The sequence below is a fragment of the Leucoraja erinacea genome, chromosome 4 (assembly GCF_028641065.1).
Source record: "Leucoraja erinacea ecotype New England chromosome 4, Leri_hhj_1, whole genome shotgun sequence".
Classification (NCBI taxonomy): domain Eukaryota; kingdom Metazoa; phylum Chordata; class Chondrichthyes; order Rajiformes; family Rajidae; genus Leucoraja; species Leucoraja erinaceus.
The window spans coordinates 98,832,054-98,858,624 of NC_073380.1; the positions used below are offsets into that span (position 1 = coordinate 98,832,054).

Genomic DNA, 26,571 nt, shown 5'->3' on the forward strand with positions numbered 1-26,571 from the left:
ATATATTGCTGTGTCCTGGAGCAATTGATCATCTATCAATCTATATTACTAAAACTCTTTGTGCCGGCAATGTGTCACTCTGCACTGCTTTTTCCTATCTTCTTCCAAACACTAGGCCATAGACTTCCCATTTTCACATATTCTGCTCACATTTTTCCCGTCGAAGCGATAAACATCTTCCTGTCGCATTCCGACCTATATTTACGAAGTTATTCATGATTTAACGTTTCAAAAAAAGCCAAAACTGCTTTCTCGGAGAGCGTCCAGTGATGATGTCACAATGCCTCTCTCATTGCACCAATCACAATAGGCTCTCAAGCTGTCCAGGCCCTGGTGCTGCTCTATCACCTGGGTAGGTCCTGGGGCAAGGAATGGGATTGAGGAGAGGAGGATGAGCAAAATGAGGAGGAGGGAGATGGGGTAGGGTCTCTAACCCCTCCCTCTCTGCCCTCTCTACCCCTCTTCCTCTACCCCCTCCACCTCCCCCTCCCTCCCCTTACTCCTTCCCCCCCCCCCTTCTCTGCCCCCCCCCCTCTCTACTACCCCCCCCCCCTCCCTCCCCCCCCCCCCCTCTACCCCCCCCCTCCCCCCCCCCCTCTCCCCCCCCCCCCCCCCTCCCCCCCCCTCCCTCTCTGCCCCATCCCTCTCTGCCCCCCCCTCTGTCCCCTCTCCCTCTCTGCCCCCCCCCTCTCTGCCCCCCCCCCTCTGGCCCCCTCTGGCCCTCCCCCCTCCCCCTCTCTGCCCCCCCTCCCCCTCCCCCCTCTGCCCCCCTCCCTCTGCCCCCCCCCCCCTCTGCCCCCCCCCCCTCCCTCTGCCCCCCTCCCCCTCTGCCCCTCCCCCCTCCCTCCCCCCCTCCCCCTCTGCCCCCCCTCCCCCTCTGCCCCCCCTCCCTCTCTGCCCACCCCTCCCTCTCAGGAATGGGTGACGTTTCGGGTCAAGACCCTTCTTCAGACTAGAGTCAAGGGAAAGGGAAACCTTTCCTGCTGTGCTGCTGTATTGACTGAATAGTAATGGTATACCTGATTATTAATAACCCATTATCTGTTATTTGCACTTTATCAGTTTATTTATTCATGTATGTATATATTTATATGATGGTATAACACTTATCTGTTTTGTAGCAAATGCCTACTATGTTCTGTGTGCTGAAGCAAAGCAAGAATTTCATCGTCCTATACAGGGCCACATGACAATAAACTCACTTGAACTTGACGAACGTGAAAAAGATCATGCATGCTATTGTGAATTCAGACAGGAAGTGCCCAGGCCAATGTTATGTTGAGCGTGATTTCATGTAAAACTTTTTATTTGATTACTTTAAAAGTAATATGAAATTAATGAGTGACAAATCTCCAGGCCAGGCATGGTCTCCATCCTGGTATTAAAATAAAAATGTCAGGATATTCTTGAGGTGCAATTTATATTCCAAAACTCTGAATTCAAGGAATCAAAAATAAGTTCACTATTGAGGGAAGATGAAGAAAGAAGCAGAAAAGACAAGATGATCGGTCGAGAAGTCAGCTGAAGTCCAAATTACTAAATTGTTCCAATTCTTGAATGTTGTATTTGTGATTGTGAGCTAACTTCTTGGATAAATATGAACTGATGAAGCGAACTGGCATGGGTATGAATGGCAAATTTTGCTAAGGAATATTACTAGATGAGATGATTGAATAGGGGAAGTTGTGACAGCTGATGTTGAATTCAGAAATATATGCATGGAAGTACATGAGAATGCAGAAATAGCAAAAAACAAACTGAAGGAAGAATGTATTGTTGGCAGGTCAAGCAGTATAAGTGGGGGGGGGGGGGATAATAGGCAGATGGGTGGGGAAAATAAATTAGCAAATGATGGGTGGAAACAGATTACAGGGAATTGAGGACAGATGGAATGTCTTTCGTCCAGATGGAGGATTTTGACCATCCCTTTGCCTCCATTGAGTTCTTCCAGCAATTAATGTTTTGCAGAAAACTATATATATTAGCTTTGGATGTGAAAGGTAAGTGAAAAACCGGGGATTTCGGATGGTCATAGGGTTTTACTGGTCTTAATGCCAAAATCATTAGAAACATGTGGATTACTGCAGAAAACAAAAACCTTACTGAAGCTGATGATAAGGATGTTGCCTAGAAGACCTTTCCTAACAGTTATTTGTTTTAAGTAATGCAAACAGCTGTGTGATAACTGCCTGAATTGTTGATACACTTAATGTTGATTATACCATGCCTTTGTAATTTGTCCTTCCCGGGAATGGAAAGTAGCTAACATTTATTTGCCTGACTATCGGAGGTTTAAGCACGATGACCACAGTGGTAGGAAAAGAGGACATGACTTGAGAATTAAGGGACAGAAGTTTAGGGGTAACATGAGGGGGAACTTCTTTACTCACAGAGTGGGTAGCTGTGTGGAATGAGCTTCCAGTGGAAGTGGTGGAGGCAGGTTCGATTTTATCATTTAAAAATAAATTGGATGGGTATATGGACGGGAAAGGAATGGAGGGTTATGGTCTGAGTGCAGGTAGATGGGACTAAGGTGAGAGTAAGTGTTCGGCACGGACTTGTAGGGCCGAGATGGCCTGTTTCCGTGCTGTAATTGTTATATGGTTATATGAATTGTACTTTACACAGTAACAGGTTAATGAAAATGACTGTATTCTAATAGGGTTTGTTGATTACAAAAGAAAATTAAACATGAAACATTTCATAAATTGAAAAGACTCAACAGAATGCATTATGGCTGTTTTGGTACAATGTATTCCTATGCATCTAGAGTAGTGCACTTTTGATTATAGTAAGAAATAGCTTTTCTGATCAAGAACCAGACCTCCAAGTGTCAACATTATTACAGGGAAACTTCATAAATCAAAGTGTGCATGGAGGTACATGACAATTGGTAATAATTGATTCTGTAGCATTGGTCTGCCATCAGATTACTTTAGGTAGTTAATCAAATTTATTTGAAAGCATATCCCTGTAAACAAAATTAAGGGTTTAATTTTGTCTAACTTGGAATACAGTTATTTTTATTTGATTTTACAGTGACCTTTTTTCTGAGAACACTACTGGGCTATGTATAGAATGAAAAAGTCAGTATATTTTGGGATCTATTTAATCTCCAGCAAACACTCCTTCCTGGGATGCTTATGATGGTTCTTGGTGATAATATATAGGGAGCTGTCAAATCAACCTCACTATGGATTCTAATCAAAATTCTTCACTTATCAGCCTGTATTTGTGTAGAGTTTTAGTTTTCCAAATTTTGTATGTTTTTGATGTGTTTTAATCTTTTGTTTTAATGATGCTGTTGTTGCTATGAATTATCATTTAGCATATTGGATTGGATTGGATTCACTTTAACTTGGTTCAAATCAATGTTCTTTTGCAATTACTCTGCAGCTTAAGGCCTATAAATTCAAGATGGGGAAGCAGAATAGCAAGCTACGGCCTGAGGTGATGCAGGATTTGCTGGACAGCACAGACTTCACGGAGCATGAGATTCAGGAGTGGTATAAGGGTTTCCTCAGGGATTGCCCGAGTGGGAACTTGTCAATGGAAGAATTCAAGAAAATCTATGGGAACTTCTTTCCCTATGGGGATGCTTCCAAATTTGCTGAGCATGTTTTTCGCACTTTTGATGCCAATGGAGATGGAACAATAGACTTCCGGGAGTTTATCATTGCACTAAGTGTCACTTCAAGAGGCAAACTGGAGCAGAAGCTAAAGTGGGCGTTCAGTATGTATGATCTAGATGGCAATGGATATATCAGCAAGTCAGAAATGCTGGAGATTGTTCAGGTACCCTCAATTATAGCAATTTACTGTATGTTGTAATGCATCCTCAAAATGTTTTGATAATCGAGCATTTTGACTTTTTGTTCTTGTGTTCTGATGGCAAGCTGTGTTTAGAATTTGTGAACCTACAGCATCAATGCAAATGTGTACTGAATTATTGAAAGGAGCATGCCTCTTGTCAATATATTTTATTTTTCATGTTTTACTAAATATGTTTTGCTTATTCTTAACAAAATTTGATGCACAATATAATCTGACAATTCGTTCACTCGTGTGAGTATTAATCTTTGCATAAATGCCACAAAGCACAAATAGTTCTCAGTCTTCATTTAGGCTTTGTTACTTCTTTCCGAGTTCAGTATTCAATAAGGTGAAATTTTGGTTGGAGGAGAGGATTATTATGAGAGACAATAACTCCAAATATGAAGCATTTCAGGACTTCACGGAGAACCCTGAAGTCCTGAAGTCTGAAGAAGGGTTTCGTCCCGAAACGTTGCCTATTTCCTTCGCTCCACAGATGCTGCTGCACCCGCTGAGTTTCTCCAGCACTTTTGTCTACCTTCAGGGAGAACCGTTAGGAGATGTATCAGTGACCCAGTAGTAACTATATTAGGCCCAAGACAGGCAGTAGTCTGAGATTAATAGATGCAAACTAACGTGCAATATAATTTAATAGTCAGATTTTGATTTGGAGTTTGGTGGTGGAGGGGGAAGGAGGAGTATTGAATTTTGTTTATTTTTTTTATAGTTATTTAGATACGATGTTCCATATAATTACTTATTAATATTGTTTAGCACTTTTGGTAATTATACTCAATAGAGACAGTGGCAAAAGTGAGCAAATCAGTGTGCCAGGTGGCTTCGAGGAGATCTTGAAAGTGATATTCCCTTTTTATTTTTGCATTGTTTGCTTGGGGAGAAGTGGCGAGGGACATGGTACGCCATCATTTATCATGCTTTCAGTATGCAACATTTTCTCCAAAATTGCCACTTAAGCCTGGACACATGGTGATTCCATTTAGATACTTTAAAATCCTATTAATCTGATTGAGAGACTATTTCAACTGCTACAATCGAGATCTTTTGCCCAAGGGCATTGTACCAAAGCACAAATATCACACTCTGGCTTTTACAGTCTGTTTTAAGCTCCCTCATCAAATAACAAACAGCAGTGTTGTAGGGCCTGGGATCTCAAAAAGTCTGCTTTGTGGACATATTTCTATTGTAAATTACTTTCATTTTGTTTTTCTTAAAGCTTCCAAAATCAAAGGAATCGCATCTTAGTCCATCATTCTTAGTCCAGTCAATTCAAGATCGCATCTTAGTCCATTTTTGCCTCCAAATGTGCTGGAGGTTAGCTAATTTCTTTCAAATAGAATGCAAAGCTGCGTCAGTGATAACAAAGATGTTCATTAATAATGTTTATTGTATAAATATATTCAAGATGGTGCTGCTTTATTTAGTTTTAACATTTTATTATGTTCCCTTACTAGGGCAAAGAAGAATCAACAGTATATACTTTGTGCTTTCATAGTGCAGTTCTGTTTTTGAATAGGATAAATACTTTTTTTCTTGCACACTCCATGTTCTGGCTTTTTAAAATCAACCCCAGCCCAAGCTAATTGTATTAATAACCAGTCCTCGCATTCCAAACTCATTATCCAATTATTCATTGGCCTCTCTTGTATGCTTGATTATCTCTAATCCCAAATTGTGAAGAAAATATCTGTCCTCACAATTACTCTGGGAAACCTTTATTTTGTGCAAGGTTTCAAGGCCAGTTTATTGTCACATGTACCAGTTAAGGTACATTGAAATTTGAGTTACCATACTAAGTGAAAAGCAACAAACACACAACCACATAAAAGCTAATGTAAACATCCATCACAGTGGATTGCATATTCCTCACCCTTCTTCCTCTTGTTCTCCCCCGGACGGGGTAGTCAAACCATCGACAGTCGGGGTGATCAAAGCCCCCTGCAGCTGACGATCGAAGCCCCTGTTGGGGTGATCGAAACTCCCGCGTCCGGGCGGTTGAAATTCTCTGTGGCATGGAGCTCCCGAGTCGAACTCTTCTTACCACAGACCGCGGGCTTCACGATGTTAAAGTCCACAGGCCCCGCGGTTGGAGCTTCAATCCCCGGCAAAGGGATCTTAAGCTCCGTGATGTTAAAGTCCCACAGACCCCTCGCGGCTTGGAGTGCCCATCAGTTTCCAGGAAAGGCCGCCAAATCCGCGATGTTAGGCCGCAGTGGGGACGGAGATACAATACGTTTAAAAAATCGTATCTCCGTCGAGATAAGAGATAGAAAAAAGGTTCCCCCCACATAAAACAAACCAAGAAACACTAAAACATGCTTTTAACACATACCGGTACTAAAAATAACAAAAAAGAAGAAAGGACAGACATACTGTTGGCGAGGCAGCCACTGCTGGTGGCGCCACATGGTGTCAAACTTTGGTTTAATATTTAATCAATTGGAAAAAACCCTCTCTGTTTTTATTTTACTGAATGATACAGTTGTGTGAATAATTAATTTTCCTCCTATAACTTGGATCTTAGAATTAACCAAGCCTATCTAATCAGCAGTAAAATCCCAACGTTCCTTCAGATTGTCTCAGATAAAGTGTTTGGAGATAGTTGACACCATCAGTGGACTTCCTATTTTACCTAGACAGATTTCACCAGCAAATTATTCTGACACGGTTCAAATTTATATTCTTACCAGGAATTCTCTTCAGAGCAAAGACTGTGAATAAAGTGTGATAATATAGGTTTGACTGTAAATCTAAGCCTTTCCCGTTTCCTTGTAAATGAGTGAGTGCTGCATGAACCACCGCATGTTTATTCTCTCTTTAGTGGGTGTTACAAAGTAGAGATTCTGATCCAGGTCAGGAGCTGATAAACTACTTTAATGCGTCTGATTCCAGCAGATCTATGGTGGTCGTCTCAATCTTGCTAATTGCCAGAGTTCACAAACAACCTTGTCTCCATGCAAGTTGTTATTGTAAAATAATTTCTTAACTTAGCAATTTTGAAAAGATAAGGTTGGCGTCATAAGCCCCATATTTAACCCCTGTGTCATTGCAAAAAATTGCAATTTCCCCGGAGCTTCTAGCTCTGTGTTGGAAGGTTCAAAGAATTGTCTCAGTACTGAATAAAGAATCAATTCCAACAGCTACAAGCGTTTGAGTCAAGTTTTCTTGACTTTAGATTGACAAAATAACTCAGTTTAACAGTCGTCTCAATCTCGCTAATTGTCAGAGTTCACAAACAACCTTGTCTCCATGCAAGTTGTTCTTGTAAATTAATTTCTTAACTTAGCAATTTTGAAAAGATAAGTTTGGCATCATAAGCCCCATATTTAACCCCTGTGTCATTGCAAAAAATTGCAATTTCCATTTCCTTTCCGAAGTCTGAAGTTATCAACCAAACTCATTCCTATCTTCCCTGAAGGTTCCTGTTTGAACTTTTTCACTTAGAACACATTGAAAGTTTACAATTGGCATCATCCGTAATTGTGACAGTGGCACGCTATCTGTCTTGTCGCTGTATTCTTTGATGTGCCTGGACACTTCAGCATTCTTAAATCTACTTTTTAAATTCAATTGTATAACATTTTCCCTAGATCCTCTTAATTATCCAATTTAGTCTGTATATCATGACCCTTTTCCATATGTACCTTGTTGGCCTTTAGAATTTACTACGTGTCTATTGATGCCCTAGAATGGAAAGCTTTACCTTTGGAACAGATGTAGCAGAGATGGAGACATTGAGAGAAAGGAATGGCATCTTGCAAAATCTGTGCTGGTTATGAGTACGTTGAGAAATAAATAGTAAAAGTCCAAGTTGGTGGTCTGGTTTCCTCTGTGCAGAGTAATTGAATGTTACATCATATTGCTTGCTGCACTTGGTGTGAAGACGACTGATTAGACAATTTTGCTGTGCTACAGTCGTGAGCAAAAACTATAGATAGAAACATATGTTGCTCCACAAATTGGATGGAGTATTGGTTGTCAGAGACAACCTGGCCCTTAACTCCAAGAAGACCAAGGAGCTCATTGTAGACTTCAGGAAGTCCAGAGGCGGCACGCACACCCCCATCCACATTAACGGGACGGAGGTAGAACGTGTTTCTAGCTTCTAGCTTCAGGTTCCTGGGAGTCAACATCTCCGATGACCTCTCTTGGACCCACAATACCTCTACTCTGATCAAGAAGGCTCATCAGCGTCTCTTCTTCCTGAGGAGACTGAAGAAGGTCCATCTGTCTCCTCAGATCCTGGTGAACTTCTACCGCTGCACCATCGAGAGCATCCTTACCAACTGCATCACAGTATGGTATGGCAACTGCTCTGTCTCCGACCGGAAGGCATTGCAGAGGGTGGTGAAAATTGCCCAACGCATCACCGGTTCCACGCTCCCCTCCATTGAGTCTGTCCAAAGCAAGCGCTGTCTGCGGAGGGCGCTCAGCATCGCCAAGGACTGCTCTCACCCCAACCATGGACTGTTTACCCTCCTACCATCCGGGAGGCGCTACAGGTCTATCCGTTGCCGAACCAGCAGGTCGAGGAACAGCTTCTTTCCGGCGGCTGTCACTCTACTCAACAACGTACCTCGGTGACTGCCAATCACCACCCCCCCCGACACTTATTATTATTTATTCAAATCGTTTGCTATGTCGCTCTTCCAGGGAGATGCTAAATGCATTTCATTGTTTCTGTACTGTACACTGACAATGACAATTAAAATTGAATCTGAATCTGAATCAGAGGAACTTACCTCATGGAAATAGCTTTCCTTGGGGAGATTATACATAATATATTGCCAGGCTTTTGAAATGGTACTATTGATATCTTGGTTAACCAGTAAATGTTGTGGCTTTTGTTCTGCCACTGAGCCAGCCGAATCTAAAAAGGAATAACCCGACTCTTGACATGTGTTCTAAAAGACAGATGTCTGATATTCTTTAAGCTGTGTAATTAAAATTCTTTTCAGTTACAGACTTAATGGAGAGCTTTGGACTCTAATGTTTTGTAATGTTTTCATACAAGTTTGATGCACAGGTATCTTTTGTTCAAAGAAGGAACCTTGAGGTCATCATCAGTCTCCAACTGTTTACTCTTATCACTTTCCATTATGGTGTTACCAAATTCTTTCAACACGGCAATCTCTGAGGAGGCTTTTTGCATTATGCTGAAAACTCTTTAGATTCTGGAGTAGTTCCTGGGGATTGGAGAGTAGCTAATGTAACCCCACTTTTTAAAAAGGGAGGGAGAGAGAAAACGGGGAATTACAGACCAGTTAGTCTAACATCGGTAATGGGGAAACTGCTAGAGTCAGTTATTAAAGATGGGATAGCAGCACATTTGGAAAGTGGTGAAATCATTGGACAAAGTCAGCATGGATTTATGAAAGGTAAATCATGTCTGACGAATCGTATAGAATTTTTCTAGGATGTAACTAGTAGAGTGGATAAGGGAGAACCAGTGGATGTGGTGTATCTGGACTTTCAGAAGGCTTTCGACAAGGTCCCACATAAGAGATTAGGATGCAAACTTAAAGCACACGGTATTGGGGGTTAAGTATTGATGTGGATAGAGAACTGGCTGGCAAACAGGAAGCAAAGAGTAGGAGTTAACGTTAATTAGGAGAAATGCGATTCCTCCTAATGGATAAATCGGACCAATTCATAACGAGTTGGGCTCCATTCGTCGTTTTTTTTTGGAATCATATGGTGCAACACAATTGTAAAAGAACTGTTTCAGGACTGGACGAGGGTTGGTCAAGATTATAAATAATGATCTCCTTTTTTATTTTATTTTCTTTTCTCTATTTTTTCTCTCAACTTTCTTCATTTACTCGTTTTCTTTCTTCACACACTATATATTTCACATCTTTCTATTCTTTACTATCTAACTTCTTTTTCTTATTCTAATCTTTTTTCAATGTAACAAAAAAAAAGTTGTACATAAAATGTATTATGAAAATATACATTAGGCAATTTGGTGCCATATGACTGTACTTCTAATAAAATAAAAAGGAAAATAAAACAAAAAAAAACTGTTCCTTTTCACAATGGCAGGCAGTGACTAGTGGGGTACCGCAAGGCTCAGTGCTGGGACCCCAGCTATTTACAATATGTATTAATGATTTTAACGAGGGAATTGAATGCAACATCTCCCAAGTTTGCGGATGTTACTAAGCTGGGCGGCAGTGTTTGCTGTGAGGATGATGCTAGGAGGCTGCAAGGTGATTTGGATAGGCTGGGTGAGTGGGCAAATGCATGACAGATGCAGTACAATGTGGATAAATGTGAGGTTATCCACTTTGGTGGCAAAAACAGGAAAGCAGACATCTAAATGGTGGCTGATTAGGAAAAGGGGAGATGCAACGAGACCTGGGTGTCATGGTACACCAGTCATTGAAAGTAGGCATGCAGGTGCAGCAGGCAGTGAAAAAAGCGAATGGTATGTTAGCATTCATAGCAAAAGGATTTGAGTATAGGAGCAGGGAGGTTCTACTGCAGTTGTACAGGGTGTTGGTGAGACCACACCTGGAGTATTGCGTACAGTTTTGGTCTCCAAATCTGAGGAAGGACATTCTTGCCATAGAGGGAGTACAGAGAAGGTTCACCAGACTGATTCCTGGGATGTCAGGACTTTCATATGAAGAAAGACTGGATAGACTCGGATTGTACTCGCTAGAATTTAGAAGGAGGTATTGTAGAAACTTACAAAATTCTTAAGGGGTTGGACAGGCTAGATGCAGGAAGATTGTTCCCGATGTTGGGGAAGTCCAGGACAAGGGGTCACAGCTTAAGGATAGAGGGGAAATCCTTTAGGACCGAGATGAGAAAAACATTTTTCACACAGAAAGTGGTGAATCTCTGGAACTTTCTGCCACAGAGGGTAGTTGAGGCCAGTTCATTGGCTATATTTAACAGGGAGTTAGATGTGGCCCTTGTGGCTAAAGGGATCAGGGGGTATGGAGAGAAGGCAGGTACAGGATACTGAGTTGGATGATGAGCCATGATCATATTGAATGACGGTGCAGGCTCGAAGGGCCGAATGGCCTACTCCACCTATTTTCTATGTTTTCTATGCCCTTACGGATTTCCCCTTTTCAGTTTAATCAATTTCTCCATTTCAGTTTCACCAATTTCTCCAATGTTTGGGAAGCCTCTTTATATCAATTCCGTACCATGCCTCTTTTTTTTCTGCATTGGGAGGATATGAATGAAGAATGAAATAGAAAAAAAACCCTTAGCAATGAGGTAGGAGCAATAAACATGAATGCTGAGAGTAATGTAACAAGGGCAAGTCAGAGATGAAAACAGATATATAGGGGTGATTCTTCAGTAAGTGTCTACTTTGGTGTCCCGCTACTTTGATGCTGTATATAAGGAAAATCCGTAATTCTATCCCATTTCTTCTTTTTCTATATTGTTAATAAACATAATCCACATAAATACAGATGAAACCCTAAATTAATAAAGTTTTTTCCCCCCCGATGTTCGATGCCCCCCCCCCACCCCCGAAAACCGCATGTCCCGATGGTTACTTGTGAAGTTTCAAGTCGGTATATTTATTTAATGGGGGATCTATATGAAATTAAAATACCTTTAAACAGTAGGTATTAATAATTAAAATATTTATCTTCCTTAAAAAAAATTCTCTATTCTTGATAAAATTATAAATGTTACTGTTTTTTTCAAAAATTCCTTGTCCCGATGATTGGAGCCATTACCGTCACTCAGTTTTGCTGAGCCGTCCCACATGGCTATAAATAGAATAGACGCAAACCTCCGACCTCAAAAGACCGCGGAATTCAAAAAATTGCAAAAAGTATGCACTTACTGAAGAATCACCTAGAGACTGAAAAATGGAGATTGTGTGGTGGATTTATAAAGTAACTTTCCTGTACTCGTGATATGGTCCATTTTTTCTAGATTCAGCAATGTGAATACAGGAAGCAGAATATTGGTAATATTGTGCCTAGTCCACATAAATAGGATACATGGCATTCCAGAAAGAACAACAGAAGACCTTGTCATCTTTAACATTGCAGGTCAGAAATACATCTTGGGGTGCACTTTGCTTCCATCTCAGCAGCAGGCAATTAAAGCTTTTTGGATCTAAATGAGAAATAAACACTGCCATTGGCTTAGTTGAAAAAAATTGCAAACCCTGCATCACTGAGAAACTAGATCATGGGAAATCCTATTGTTCTGTAAATTGGACTGAGTCAAGAGTCAAGGGTGTTTTATTGTCATATGTCCCAAAATGGAACTATAAAACTCTTACTTGCAGGAGCACAACAGATATATAAACGTAGTGTTCTGTAAAACCCACAATATTTATTGTTTGCTTTTTATTTATATATAAATAAAAACACAAACAATAACAGTGCAAAGGTTTTACACCTTCTTCCCGATGGCAGGAGTGAAATGGGAGTGTGGCTAGGGTGGTGTGGGTCTCTGATGATGCTGACTGCCTCTTGAGGCAGCGACTCTTGTAGATCCCTTTAATGATATGGAGGCCAGTACCCGTGATGGACTAGACAATGTTCACCACTTTTTGCAATTTTCTTTGTTCTTGGGCTACCGAGTTACCGAACCAGGCTGTAATGCAACCAGTCAATATGCTCTCTACTGTACACCTGCAGAAGTTCAAGAGAATATTTGTTGACATACCAAATCTCCTCAAACTTCTAAGGAAGTAGAGGCATTCATAAGCTTCATTTATGATTGCATCACAATGTGCTGAGTCCAGGACAGATCTTCAGAGATATGCACACTCAGGAATTTACAGTTTTTGACTCTCCACCATCTTTTCATCGATTAAGACAGATTTCCTCTTCCAAAGTCTATAATCAGTTCCTTGGTTTTACTGATGTTGAGAGCAAGGTGTTGTTTTGGCACGATTTAGTCAGTTGATCAATCTCCTTCCTATACTCTGACTCATTGTAATCTGTAATTTGTCGAACAACAGTGGTGCTGTCTGCAAATTTGAAGATGGAGTTGGAACTATGACCGGCTATGCAATCATGAGTATAGAGCGAGTACAGCAGGGGGCTGTGCTTGCTGCTTTGAGATGCTCCTGTGCTGGTGGCTGTCGAGGAGGAAGTGTTGCTGCCAATTTGTACAGATTGTGGTCTTCTGATTAGGACGTCAAGTATCCAGTTGCAGTGGGAGGTGCAGAGACCCATTTCCATAAGCGTGATGTGTTAACTTGCATCATAATGTGCTGAGTCCTGGGTTCAGCCGCGGGCCGGCGGCTGCGTCCGCTGGACTGGAGGTGCGGCGGCTTCGACCACCCCGGGCCGCAGTGTTTGAACCGGCCCGTTCGCGGGGTTTGGTGAGCTGCAGGACTGTTTGTACCATCGCCCGGTGGGGAATCGCCTCAGCGCAGAGGGAGAAGAGGGAAGAGACTGCAGCCCTAAGATTTTTTGCCTCCACCACAGTGAGGAGGTGTTTGGAGGACTCACTGTGGTGGATGTTAATTTGTGTTTATTGTTGTTTATTATTGTATGTATGACTGCAGGCACGAAATTTCGTTCAGACCGTAAGGTCTGAATGACAATAAAGGAATTCAATTCAATTCAATTCAAAACTGCCGAGCTGTAGTCTATAAACAGCAGCCTGACATTGTCCAAGTGCTTCAGCGCATAGTCAGTGAGATTGCATAATCTGTTGACCTGTTGTGACTGTCCAGGTTCGTGTTGAGGTAGGAGTTGATATATCTGTCGTAACCAACTTCTCAAAGCATTTTATCGCCACTAATGTTGTTTAAGAGAAAGCTTTGTGGCTGGGCAGAATCTACGTAATTAATATAATTCCCGTATCTCTCTCCTTAACCAATCTTGTAAGAAACAAATCAGCTGAACAGCAGACTTAGCCGCGAGCAGAACTCGTTATTACAAAAGAAAAATTAGGCAACAGATCCAGTTTCAAATAAGACTTTATTTAAAAATCAATTCACTAAACCAATGTATCTTTATTGTCTGGAATATGACACATTATGACTTTTTGGTTGGTTATTATCTGTTCCTTTGTTCTTGCTACTTGCCAAAAGAAAATTCAATATAATCTTGACATAATTAATGTCACAGAAGCATATTTTATATCCTTCTTTATAAACTGCAAACCCTTCTACTCTCTGAGTGAATTGAACTATTATTCTCGCTGGAGTTTACATCCCACCCCGTGCCTGCGTACGTGAGGCGCAAAGCGCAACTCGCTGACCAGGTAATGAGGGTAGAGAGTGACTTCCGGACTCCATGGTCATTGATTTGGGGGACTTTAACAAAGCTAACCTCAGTCGTGACCTTACAAAGTACAGACTTCATGTTACCTGCCCTACCAGTAGCAATGTTACACAATTTTGAGATTTTAAAAATCAAGTCTGCAATTTATCCCATCAGATAAAGCATAACAATAAGTTTAATTTGACACCAAATTCACTTTCATATCTCAAGTATTAAAAAAGTTATGGCCATTTTCATACTCGGAAATTAGCATCTTGTTCCCTATTGATTTTCAATGGACATTACAAAAAAGCTGTGATCTTGGATAGTCAAAAGCCCATTTCTTAAGGAAAGATTAACATTTTTAAATAGCCTAAGTGTCCAAAGATTATTCACAAATAATTCACAATATAACATGATTTTTATATCTAATTTACATTAATTTATAGGCCAAATGGAAGGAATTTAGTGTTCAATTGCTGTAAATAAATGCCCATTTAAATTGGCTTTCTAGTGGGTTCATGTGAACGTGCTGGTTTAGAACGTTGACATCGCGCTGGATTAGTGCCCTCAAATGCCGAGAAAAATACTGCGGGATATAAAAAGCCCAAAATGAACTACTCGCTATAGATAACTTGATATATAGGGTTATATATATGCCCCATTTAATGTAAAAATAAGGTACATACCTTTAATTGTTTGCTTTATAAAACCCTGGGGCTGCGAGAGGTTGCGGAATCAGACAGTAATTTTAAAACTATTATAACTATATTATCGAGGCCTATAAAACTAATAATACCTTTTGCGACCGGGTCTTGCAGCGATTTTTCGTTAATGATTTACTAGGCTGAACATCTGCGATTAGTACAGCCTAGTAAAAATCGCGTTTTAAACCCGCCCCCTCCAAACAGCGCCAAAATCGCGGACCTGGCTGTGGGCAGATCCCCAATGACGATTCAGGTAGGTTTTGTAACATACCTACTACCAGAGGGGAGAGAACACTCGATCACTGTTATACAGCAATCAAGAACGCATATCGCTCCGTTCCCCGGGCAGGTCTGGGTCTCTCTGATCATTGTTTAGTTCACCTTATTCCGACCCACAGGCAGAAACTAAAATCTGCTAAGCCTGTGGTCAGAACAACGCAAAGGTGGACAAGCGAGGGCATTGAAAACCTGCAGTCCTGCTTTGACTGCACTGAGTGGAATGTGTTCAGGGAAGCAACCACAAGCCTCGATAAGCATACAGACACTGTGACATCATATGTCAGCTTTTGTCAGGACAGTTGCATTCCAACTAGGACCCGGACCTGGTTCAACAACGACAAGCCCTGGTTTACAGCAGAACTAAGACGGCTCCGACAGTCTAAAGAAGAAGCCTACAGGAGTGGGGATGCAGACCTCGACAGGCAGGCAAGGTACAAGCTGAGAAGTGGAATCAGAGCTGCCAAGGAAAGGTACTCTGAGAAGTTGAAGAACAAGTTCTCAGCTAGTGACTCGTCTTCAGTTTGGAAGGGCTTGCAAGAAATCACCAGATTTTACAAGAGGAAAGTCCCCCAGCTCTTTGGACAATCGTCAGCTGACCAACGACCTGAACGATTTCTACTGCCGGTTCGATAAACAGAAACTTAACCCTGGACCCCCCCACCACCCACTCCTCCCCAACCACCACTTCACATCGACTTAAAGTATGACTCCAGACTGAAAAGACTGGACTCTTTCCCACCCACCCCTCTCCAATCACCACTTAACACCCACTCACAGCCTGACCGCAAAATACTGGGGTTACGTCCACTACCCATCCCCTCTGTGCTGCGCAACATCAATCTGGCCACTTCTCCATCACCAACAATAGAAATTGAGGAGGTGGAGAGGCTGTTCAGGATACAGAGAAGACGGAAATCTCCAGGACCAGACAATGTTTCCCTCAAGCTCTGTGCCGAGCAACTGGCACTGGTCCACACAGACATTTTCAACCAGTCTCTGCAAACCTGTACTGTTGTCCTTGCCTGCTTCATAGCCTCCACTGTTGTCCCTTTACCCAAAAAGCCAAGGATTACTGGTCTTAATGACTCCAGGCATGTCGCACTGACCTCTGTAGTCACGAAGACCCTTGAAATACTTGTGCTGGCCAAGCTGAAAAATATCACTAGATCCTCTGCAGTTTGCACACCGGGCCAATAGATCTGTGGATGATGCAGTCAACCTGGGCCTGCACTTCATCCTCTAGCAACTAGACCACCAATGGACCTATGCGAGGATTTTGTTTGTTGATATTAGCTCTGCATTCAACACCATTGTGCCAGATCTACTACGCTCCAAACGTTCTGAGTTGACTGTGCCTGAACCCCTCTGTCGGTGGATCACCAGCTTCCTGACAGACAGGATGCAGCATGTGTGGCTGGGAAAGCACATCTCGGACCCACATGCCCTCGGCATAGGAGCACCACAAGGCTGCGTACTCTCCCCGTCTACGCTCTCTACATCAATGACTGCACCTCCACAGATTCCTCTGTCAAGCTTCTCAAGTTTGCAGACGACACAACCGATTGGACTGATCCAAGATGGGGAGGAATCTGCCTACAGACAGGAAGTGACACAGCTGGTGTCCTGGTGCCATCGCAGCAACCTGGAGATCGATGCTTTTAAGACAATGGAATTGATTGTGGACTTTAGGAGAGCTCCCCCTCCCCTCACCCCACTCGCCTTCAACAACACCACAGTCGCATCTGTGGAGTTTTTTAAGTTCCTGGGAACCATCATCTCCAAGGACCTTAAATGGGGGGCTACCATCGACTCCACTGTCAAAAAGGCACAACAGAGGATGTACTCCCTGCGGCAGCTGCGGAAGCACAATCTGCCACAGGCAATGATGGTCCAATTCTACATGGCCATCATAGAGTCTGTTCTCACCTTCTCCATCATGGTCTGGTTTGGCTCAGCCACCAAGCACGACACCTGGAGGCTGCCGCGAATCATCCAATCGGCAGAGAAGGTTATTGGCTGCAACGTTCCCTCCATTGACAAACTGTACACTGCAAGGACCAGGAAGCGAGCGGGCAAGATCATCTCTGATCCCTCTCACCCTGGCCACAAACTCTTTGAATCACTTCCCTCAAAGCTGCCACAGCCAGACTACTTTTTTCCACAAGTAATACCTCTACTCAGTAACCAAAAATCAGTAGCCTCCTTTTGCTCTGGTATTTTATTTAATTCACATGTTTAATCAATAATGTTTTATTATTAATGTTTATTGTTTTATGTGTCATTCTTAATTGTCACTATGTCATGTTTTCACTTGCGGGCGGAGCACCAAGGCAAATTCATTCAATTCAGTTCAAAGACATTGTGTTAAAACTACTCTATCAAAACCCCTGGGTATATCATGACTCACCAGCAAGATATCAACGGAAAGACAATACATGATTACCATCGAGCCATCCACAGTGATAAAGGGAATAACCTGAATAAAGTTTAGTGCAAGATAAAGTCCAGTAAAGACCAATCAAAGATAGTCCGAGGGTCTCCAATGAGGTAGGTAGTAGACCAGTGATGAAAATGGGGGGGAGGGGGGAGGGGGGGGGGGGGGGGGGGGGGGTACGCAGGGGAACGCAGTTCCCCTACTTTTCAGTTTCCAGTTTATGTTTCAGTTTATGTCCAATTTCTGTACAAGAAGAGAGTCAGAGTTGTTAAATACATGACCATGGATAATCGTTACAACGAGTCACGCTGCATTGGCCATGAGATGAAAACAATTTGTTAACTACCATTGTTAGCACTTGTTAATAACCAGTAGTTAACACAAAGTTATACAATGTGTCATCAATACATCGATCCACATTCCTCAGTAAATGTAATTGTGTTTTGACCATGTATTAATGACACCGCGTTCCTTTGAATAAAATTCATGGGGGGATTTAATAAACTCACTGTCATTGCTCTGGACCACGAGCACGGGCTTACTCTGGTGTGCAGGTAGTCAGTTTATTTTATTATTCCACGTTATTTTATTCTCTTGCCCTCTCTCCTTCTCGCCCTCTCTCCCTCTCTTGCTGTGACTCTCTGTCTTTCGCTCCCTCCTTCCTTCCCTCCCTCTCTCGCTGTGTCTCTCTGTCTTTCGCTGGAGTAACTCAGCGGGTCAGGCAGCATCTCTGGAGAGAAGGAATAGGTGACGTTTTGAGTCGAGACTGTTCTTCGAACCCTCCATAGATCCAGCCCGACCTGCTGAGTTCTCCAGCATTTTATGTTTTGCTCTTAAAATAAATCCGTGGTCCGCTGAAGAAACAACACGATAGGCCACTCTGGAAGTGCCAGTTTTGCTGTAAGCTTCATACTGTAGAACATATCATAATACACCCCGAGTGATTAAATGGGATTAGATTTTTTTTTCAATCTGTTGTCAAGAATTAATCGATACCCACCCTATATACCTTATATCAGATTTAAATCGGAATTCTGATTTTTTTGTTTTTGTTTTCCTATTTGTCAATTTTTTGTGCCCGATTATTTGGCGGCCAATCAACCGCTGTCTCTAAGGGGGTTGGGTCCAATCACCGACGAGCTTCGTTTAAAATTCCCATCCAATCAACAAATCGGTCTCCTTCCGTCCAATCAGCCGCTGTCTCCAAGGGCATTACTTTTTCTATTATCTGCCCCCAATAAGAAACTGTATTTTCAGATTAAGTGTTTCAGTTAAATTAGAATGGATTGGGAGAAAATTAAATAAGTAGTACCAATAGTTATTTTCCAGCATAAATCGTGAATATTATATTGTGCGTGGTTTTATTTAGCAAAATAGTGCAAGCGGAAATATTTTATTATATATATTATATATCACTATCAAATTTTATTATATATCACTATCAAATATCTATAAATTTCAGATTTGTGTACCCCTGTGAAAATAAGCTTACAGCGATACTTTACAAGACAGCGGAACATGCCAAAAGAAAGAGGAGGTGACAGAAAAAAATGGAGATTATATACCATTATGGAACATTTTGTAATGTAAACAGAGAGAGAGAGAGAGAGATGCAAGACAGCAGCTATGACATATAATACACAATAAACTATATTATAAATACACAATAAACAAGTTATGCATTCTTGTACTCTTACATGGGTATGACCACACATAACCCCCCACCCCCCCCCCTCCTTCCTTCCTTACCTCAGCCTCACGGACCTTAGAGTACCCCTAGTTCCTAAAACCCATTTCCATCACTGATCATGACTACTCTCTAGTTGTTGGTAGGATGATTCAGTTGCCTGATAGCAACTGGGGAAAAAACTGTCCCTGAATCTGGAGGTGTGCGTTTTCGCACTTCTATACATTTTACCTGATGGGAGAGGTGAGAAGATAGAGTGGCCAGGGTGCAACTCTTCCTTGATTATGCTGGTGGCCTTGACAACGCAGCACGAGTGAAACATGCATATGATGGTATTCCCATGTGTGTGAAGCTCTGATCCTTGGGGGTGGAATTCACGGGTTTGACGGGTACTGTGAGAGTTTCCCTAGTAAGTATCTTCACTTCTTCTTCTTGCGTATGGCGTGCACAGCCTAAAGTTGTAGGGCAACTTTACATACTGCAGTCACTCTGGTGTAAGGAATGAATGTTTGGAGTGGGCCATAATGTGCCACTTGATAAGCTTTGGGGTGTTTGGAAATGAGTCACTAACTGCAGGATAACCTGCTTTTGTATCCATAGTATTTGTGCGTTGAATAGATCAGTTTCTGGTCAATGGTGATTTTCAAGATATTGATGGGGTAGGTAGATGGTGATAGTAGCAAGTAACCTCTATCTCTTCCCTTTAAAATATAGTCGATCACATTTATTATTTGAACTTAATTCATTAATAGTTTATTAATGCCCTTCTATTAAATTGTTGCATTCCTCCTCGGTATTGATATCAGCAAGCCTGGAAATTCTGAAGACTTCAGGTCACCAACAACTCCTTCCAGGATCTGAACAGTGCTTCCGTAATCACAGGTTTAGTGGGTGGGTTTGGCTCAACCACAGCAGAACAGTGATTATCACAGCTTTGCAGCTGAATCTTTTGACCTTAAGAAACAAACAAGCAAGGAATCTTCAATTTGAAAGGACTGTGTGTGTGCTGATGGAGGCTAGGTTTCAATTTTGTTTAACCAAGCTCGGTGAAAATGCCATTGCCAGTTCTTAAACCAATCACAGGTGCCTGCAACTTGCAGACACTGCAGTGCAGAATAGTTAATTGGATTTTCCACCCACAGATTAACCATCTGATTTAATGTTTTGTTGGAAACTTCTGCAATCTACAAGGAAAAGCCTTTGATAGTTGCTTAATAACTGGAAATTTCTAGGTGGTGTTCTATTCCCTCTACAAAAGGTGGGGTGCAGATCATACTTTCTATTTATGTGAATTACAATCTCTTTATTCTCAATACTCCAGCCTGGGTTTTGCCAGTAATTATACTGCAAACTGCACCAAAGGGCAGGAAGAGTTGGTCAACATACATTTATATCTCATGAATATTTCTATTGAGGCAGAAAGTTTACAAATCTGGCGCCATCTACTGTACAAAGTGCTTTTGTTTTTTTTGCAGACTTTTATCCATGTAATCGGAAGCAATGAGCAAATTAGTTGATGTTCTGTAATTGCTTGCATTCCTCCTCAGAAATAATTATCCTTCCAATTTAGTACCATTGGCAAATTTAGAAATTCTGAAGACGATCTGTTTAGTGATATTTCCTCCCAGTATCCTTATTCTGCTCCTGTGTTCATAAGTTTAGTGAATAAATAAGCCTCTGTGTGCAATCCATGTTGATCGACCAGACCTGTCCTGGCATCGGGCATGCATGTGATAACAATGCTAGTCAAGCTTCAACACCCATCACACATTTTCATCAATACCAAAATAAACTGGAGCTCAAAGCTCCCCAGTGCAATGGTGGATAGAGTATCAATAGCACAAGGCATCAAGGTTTGATCCTAACATCAGATCGGTGTGGAGTTTTTTAAAAAAATCTTCTAAACTTGCCAATTAGGCCGCCCAAGTGGGACAGCCCCTTTAGCAGATCTCTGCATTGATTCTCCATTTGTTGCACATCACTGCATTAGAGAGGTCACCAGTGTACTGTATTCACAAGGAGAAGATTTCATTGAACTTGTTTACACTGAGGAATTGGTGGAACCTTGGCATTAGAATTTGCCAGATTTGCCGTATTTCCGTGGATCATAAGAATGGTCTAATAGTGAATGCCAAGATTCCAGGAAAGCATGCAACTCCTCTGTCCTGAGCACATTAGCCATTTTCAGCAGCCAGTGCAGCAAGGAGAGATGGATCCTGGGAGATGGAGAGTACTGTTTTTACAAAATGTTAAATGGTCAGCTCGACATAGATTACAAGACCTACACCAAACCCAAACAAATTAGGAGCAGACGAGGGCATTCGATCCAATTTGTGATCCCAGCTACAAAGACAGATGTGTACAGCAATTCGTTCTTCCCCCGCACAATTAAAGCATGGAATAATCTCCACCCAACTATAGTTACCCAACCAGATGCAACTAAATTTAAAGTAGCTCTTTCTTCCCAATAACCCTTTCTGGCTTAAGCCCTCCCTTCACCACCTCCAGTTTAAATTCCATTTGAAATATTTTGGAGGACCAAGAAACCAGGAACCAGCTGTGGCTCCTGACGTAAGTCCAGCCAAAACAGCAAGAAAGCCATGGAACTACCAGGGTAGTACTGGGAACTAATATTGTCCTCTTAAAATTAGATTTAATTGCCTGCATCAACCAGGGCTGCATTGCATAGTAGATGCCATGCAGATGTGGTGATAACATTTTGTCCGAAGAAGGGTCTCAACCTGAAACGTCACCCATTCCTTCTCTCCAGAGATGCTGCCTATCCCGCTGAGTTACTCTAGCTTTTTGTGTCTATCTTCGGTTCAAACCTGCTTCTGCAATCCCTTCCTACACATAACATTTTGTGTGATAGAGGTTGTTCATTCTTCAAATTAAAGGAGGTAGATAATGCCAGAGGAGGAACAGCAAGGGAGCCCTGAGGCAAATGATTGAAGAATAGCAGCAACAACAGGAAGAAGTCAGCTACCTGGAAATGTCTCTGCTCAGCATCCACATCCTCATCTCCGAGCTGAGCAACAAAGGGAAGCATCATCAACAGAGCTTATAAGGGACTCCCTAACAGACTCTTCTCCAAAGGAACCTATGAAATCGTAGACATTAATGCAAGTCAGGTAGCCCTCTTACACAATCCAACTGTTATCACCAACAGAGCATGAGCCCACACTTAAAAATCACTCATCTTCTGCCTTGCAGGTCTTACTTCAGTGATTGAAATATATTAACGAATGAGAATGAGTCCGTAGTCAAGTTATTTAAATCGTCTGCTGCAAAATCACTGGCTTTCCGTATGAGACCCACCCACCTCACGTAAGGAACTCCACATTGTGTAAAATGCAGTTTTTGTGAAGTCCTTTACTCTGTGTGTTGTAACAGCAGTTTGCAAATCACTCTTACATATTCTGTGAGAACACAACATTTACTTTCACATTGTTCAATTGTGCAGTTATACTTGTTCGTAGAGGAGATGACGAGAATCAACTGCTGGTTCCTCTTATAGCCTACTGGACACTCTGGCATCCTGCACACATCACTCAATTCTGGTATCTTCTTCTTTTTTGTGTCCATCTACCATGTTTCAAATGTTGGCATCGCTGTCATCGTCCGTCCTGAAAAGGACGCAAGCTTCCGGCGACAATCAGTGGGAGCATTTATCTAGTTGACTAGCACTTGCAGTTTGCTTCGAGTGGTGGCGGAACCTGCTCCCTCGCCCCGGAAATCTCTGCCGCTTCCCTGGGAACCATAATGTTGATTGCTGCTATGGGGATTGTTTCATTATTGTAGGATCAGTGACTTTCTTAAATACTGTGATCTATTCTTGTCGCATTTACGATAGGGAATACTTCTTAAGGTTACCCTTCAAACGTTTCTCCACCAAGGGCAGAGGTTTATAATTCCTGCAGCCTCTTAATAAACTGTTTAATTGCTGCACCATTCCCTCTATGTGGATGTCGTTCACAGAGCGTGAATTGTACTTGTTCCTCCATTTGATACTTGATGATCCATCTGTACACACTAAGGAAGACTCCTGAGATGACAACATTCTTCCAGCTAAATGACTCATTTCTGTTTTTCTTTCTTTATTGCCTCCATACACTGGGGATGATTTCAGCAAAGTCTCATTTGACTGTTTGGCCATGCTCCCGCTGCTTATTGTCCTTCCTCAATCTGTCCTTTGACCAGATAAAATAAAATTTTCCTCTCACCAGCTCAACTCTCCAACTATCCAGATTATTTTTCGATTCATTTAATCTGTTTCTGTTTGCTTTTCCCATTTTAATATTTTAGATTTTGAGGATCTTTTTTAAAGCAATTATAAACTCCAATAACAAAATCCATGAACTGTGAGTCAATTTTCACCAGTTCTTTTCCAATCCAGTTCATATAGATTCATCCTTTGACAGTCTGCTCAACTACATGGTGATTCATTTTAGCAGGAGTATCTGATGACATTGCGATCCTGTCCTCTCCAACATTACCATAACAAGTATCTCACTGAAGTGAAAATAGATGATAAGAAGCTATCATCTGGATTTTCTCATACAAGGTTCACTGTTCACGTTCCCATTCCCTTTTACTTTTATTCTCTAAATCTACAGTACACATCTCTCTGGCCCAGATGATCTTTGAACCATTTGAGCCTTTCTTTGATCTTTGAAGCCCCTGAACAGCAGTATGTCCTCTCATAGTTTAATGGGGTAACATAGGAAATCCATAACACGCCTCGTCTACAAAACCCCTCTGAAAATCTTGTTGATACCATTCTATCTTTCTACATGTTTCCCCATGCTTGACTTCCCCACAACCCTTTAATCTCCCCTGAAATGAATGGGCTCTGGGATCAATCTCAGAGTAAATACTGGGAAATCATAGTAAGCATCTGGTCTTTTTTTGGATGACGAATCAAAGGGCAGAGCAGCAAGATAATTACTGGCAGATTTCTGTAAAATTGATTTGGAATTATACATGTGCATCCTGGAACTTTACTGGATTTGATATTGAGAAAAACCAATTAGTTCAGCCAGAAACATTCGAATAGTTCAGCCTCTGGCATTTGCTAGCAAAAACATGGGCACTAAATTTTAGGTAGACAAAAATGCTTGAGAAACTCAGCGGGTGAGGCAGCATCTATGGAGCGAAGGAAATAGGCAACGTTTCGGGTCGAGACCCTTCTTCAGACTAAATTTTGGTAATTTTGTCATCTTGCCTGAGAATGATCAGGTTGACGGGCATGTTCTTTGACACCTAAACTTGTAGCAACTCTTGACTATAGTTTTGTATTCATTTGGTTAGTTTTTCATTGGCGTGTGTGTGTTCCCAATTGTGGATGTTAGGTTGATTTTCCCTTTATATGTGAGGATTAGTTAATGTTATTAAGAACTGCCTTGGATATCTGATAGCATGTGTACACTTTTAGCTATCTTAATGCACACTTGTGTACTCTGCTGTGGCCTGAAACTTTCTTGACGTCCTCATCAATTTACCTGTCCCGGAAGTGTCTATCTAAGATGCAGTTGATACGAATGATGACTATATGGTCCTGCAGACTCCTACATCAAGTGATTAGGGTATACTATTTTAAAAAAAAACTATATAGTTTCGCAAAAAAGCACATTTGTACTCCTTATCCAAGTGCCAAGCATAATTTGAAAACCATATAAAGAAATTAAGTAAATAACAAGCTGCAGAAGACATTTAATATTGAAAGATTTACAACGTGGACCATAATACATTTGGTTACACATTGCAACCTTTCTCATCAGCTATGCCACATTGTCAAGTGAAGATAATATACAGCATCCACTATGTTCCCAAAGTAATCCCTTTAAAGTGTTTACAGGCAGTAGTTTTCATATAAACATTTCCCTATCAGGCTCTTTGAGAACATTGTGCATTGAAATAAAACCATTGGGTCCAAGGGGCCCACTCATTCCATTAATTATATGTAACGATTCACAGCAAAAATGGACATCAGATACATTTAATAATCTAAACATTGAAGTTATCTGAAATGTTGATGTATAACTGCAGTCTGTGATGTAAACAGGTTGGAGAATGGTTAGCAAGTATAATCAGCTGGTATCAACATCAGATTTTTAACTGCCTTATATGTAGCACTGCAACTGAGTGAATATAATTTACCTTCGCCAATTAAAGTATTCTTTACTGCACCACCAATACGTTCCCCCCCCCCTCTTCATTTGACACTTACTGCTCCCTCTTCAATGGAAAATCAAAATTGAACCATATTTCAGATTTATCAATGACCTTTATACAAAATTCTAAATGAAGACAACTGATTATTTTGAATGCCTTGAAGAAATCTTAATGTCTGACCTCCATCTTCCTTTTTAAAGCTTTTTCTTCTCGTTGCTTGTGCAAGTAGAGCAAGAAGCTACAGCAGAGTGAAGAAATGTTCACCCTCCCGGCACTTTTCCAAAATTGGAACATAGCTAATAAAGTCAAAAACATTAAAATTTGTTCTACAGTACAAGTCGTATACAAAGAATTTGCCCTGCCAAAATTTAGCAATTGTCCCATTCTATTTGAGAAAGGTGCAGGAGTGGGATATCACTTTCCATAGTTTCTGTCTGTACGGCCATTAGAAGATCTTGGTGCAAATTGTATTTAACATGATGTTTTTAATATGGATCTTAAGGAATCAACTTTGTAGGTCAAGAGAAGTGCTAACTGTATCAGGATTCAACTAATATACCTGAACCAGAATGCTTTCAACAATGAAAGTTAACCTGAAGATTACAGTGAGCGTTAACAACAAGTGATGTGTGCTTAGCATGGGGTTGAATGTATTTTTAATTTGAGTTGTCAGGCCGAGAGACAAATCCCTGATCCCGGGAAGAATGGTGGCCTAACTCTTACTTCCTGTGACAAGTTGAAGAGACATGAGTAGTGAATCAGTCCACCAGTTCTAGGAGTAAGTGTGATCAGCAAGGAAATTCTGTGCCCAGAGCAATGGCAAGCACAAGGCCAAGTAGAAAGTGTAAACTTGCAATTGAAATAACATGTAGTATATTTTATTTGGATTCCTTAACCTTAAGAAGAGCTTTATCATTTTCTTAATTCAAGATTATATTTAGTCATCTTTGCCATTCTGTGTATTGACTTGTCCACAAAATTTAAGCAACTTAGTGATTCATTAGTAACATCCTGCCATTAAAGTGTTTCGATCTACCTATGAAAGATTAGAGAGAGTTATAAGTACATACATTGTGAGTTTGTTGAATTCTTTGTGAGTTTAGGGTTGGGAGAGGGTACCTCAGGGATCTGTGTTGGGTCCTTTGTTGTTTGTCATGTACATCAATGACCTGGATGAAGGTGTGGTAAATTGGATTAGTAAGTATGCAGATGAAACCAAGATAGGGGGTGTTGTGGATAATGAAGAGGATT

General features: G+C 41.3%; 1 protein-coding gene across 3 annotated transcripts in view; it reads left to right on the top strand.

Annotated features, from left to right (window-relative positions):
- The window catches only part of LOC129696718 (neurocalcin-delta), a 228,120-nt gene that overhangs the window by 177,044 nt on the left and 24,505 nt on the right, over nt 1-26,571 (top strand). For all 3 annotated transcript variants that reach the window (XM_055634849.1, XM_055634848.1, XM_055634850.1), the window contains one exon: nt 3,397-3,795. In XM_055634849.1, coding sequence (XP_055490824.1) covers nt 3,418-3,795 — 378 coding nt within the window. In that variant the 5' untranslated portion in view covers nt 3,397-3,417. The remainder of the gene's footprint in view (nt 1-3,396; nt 3,796-26,571) is intronic.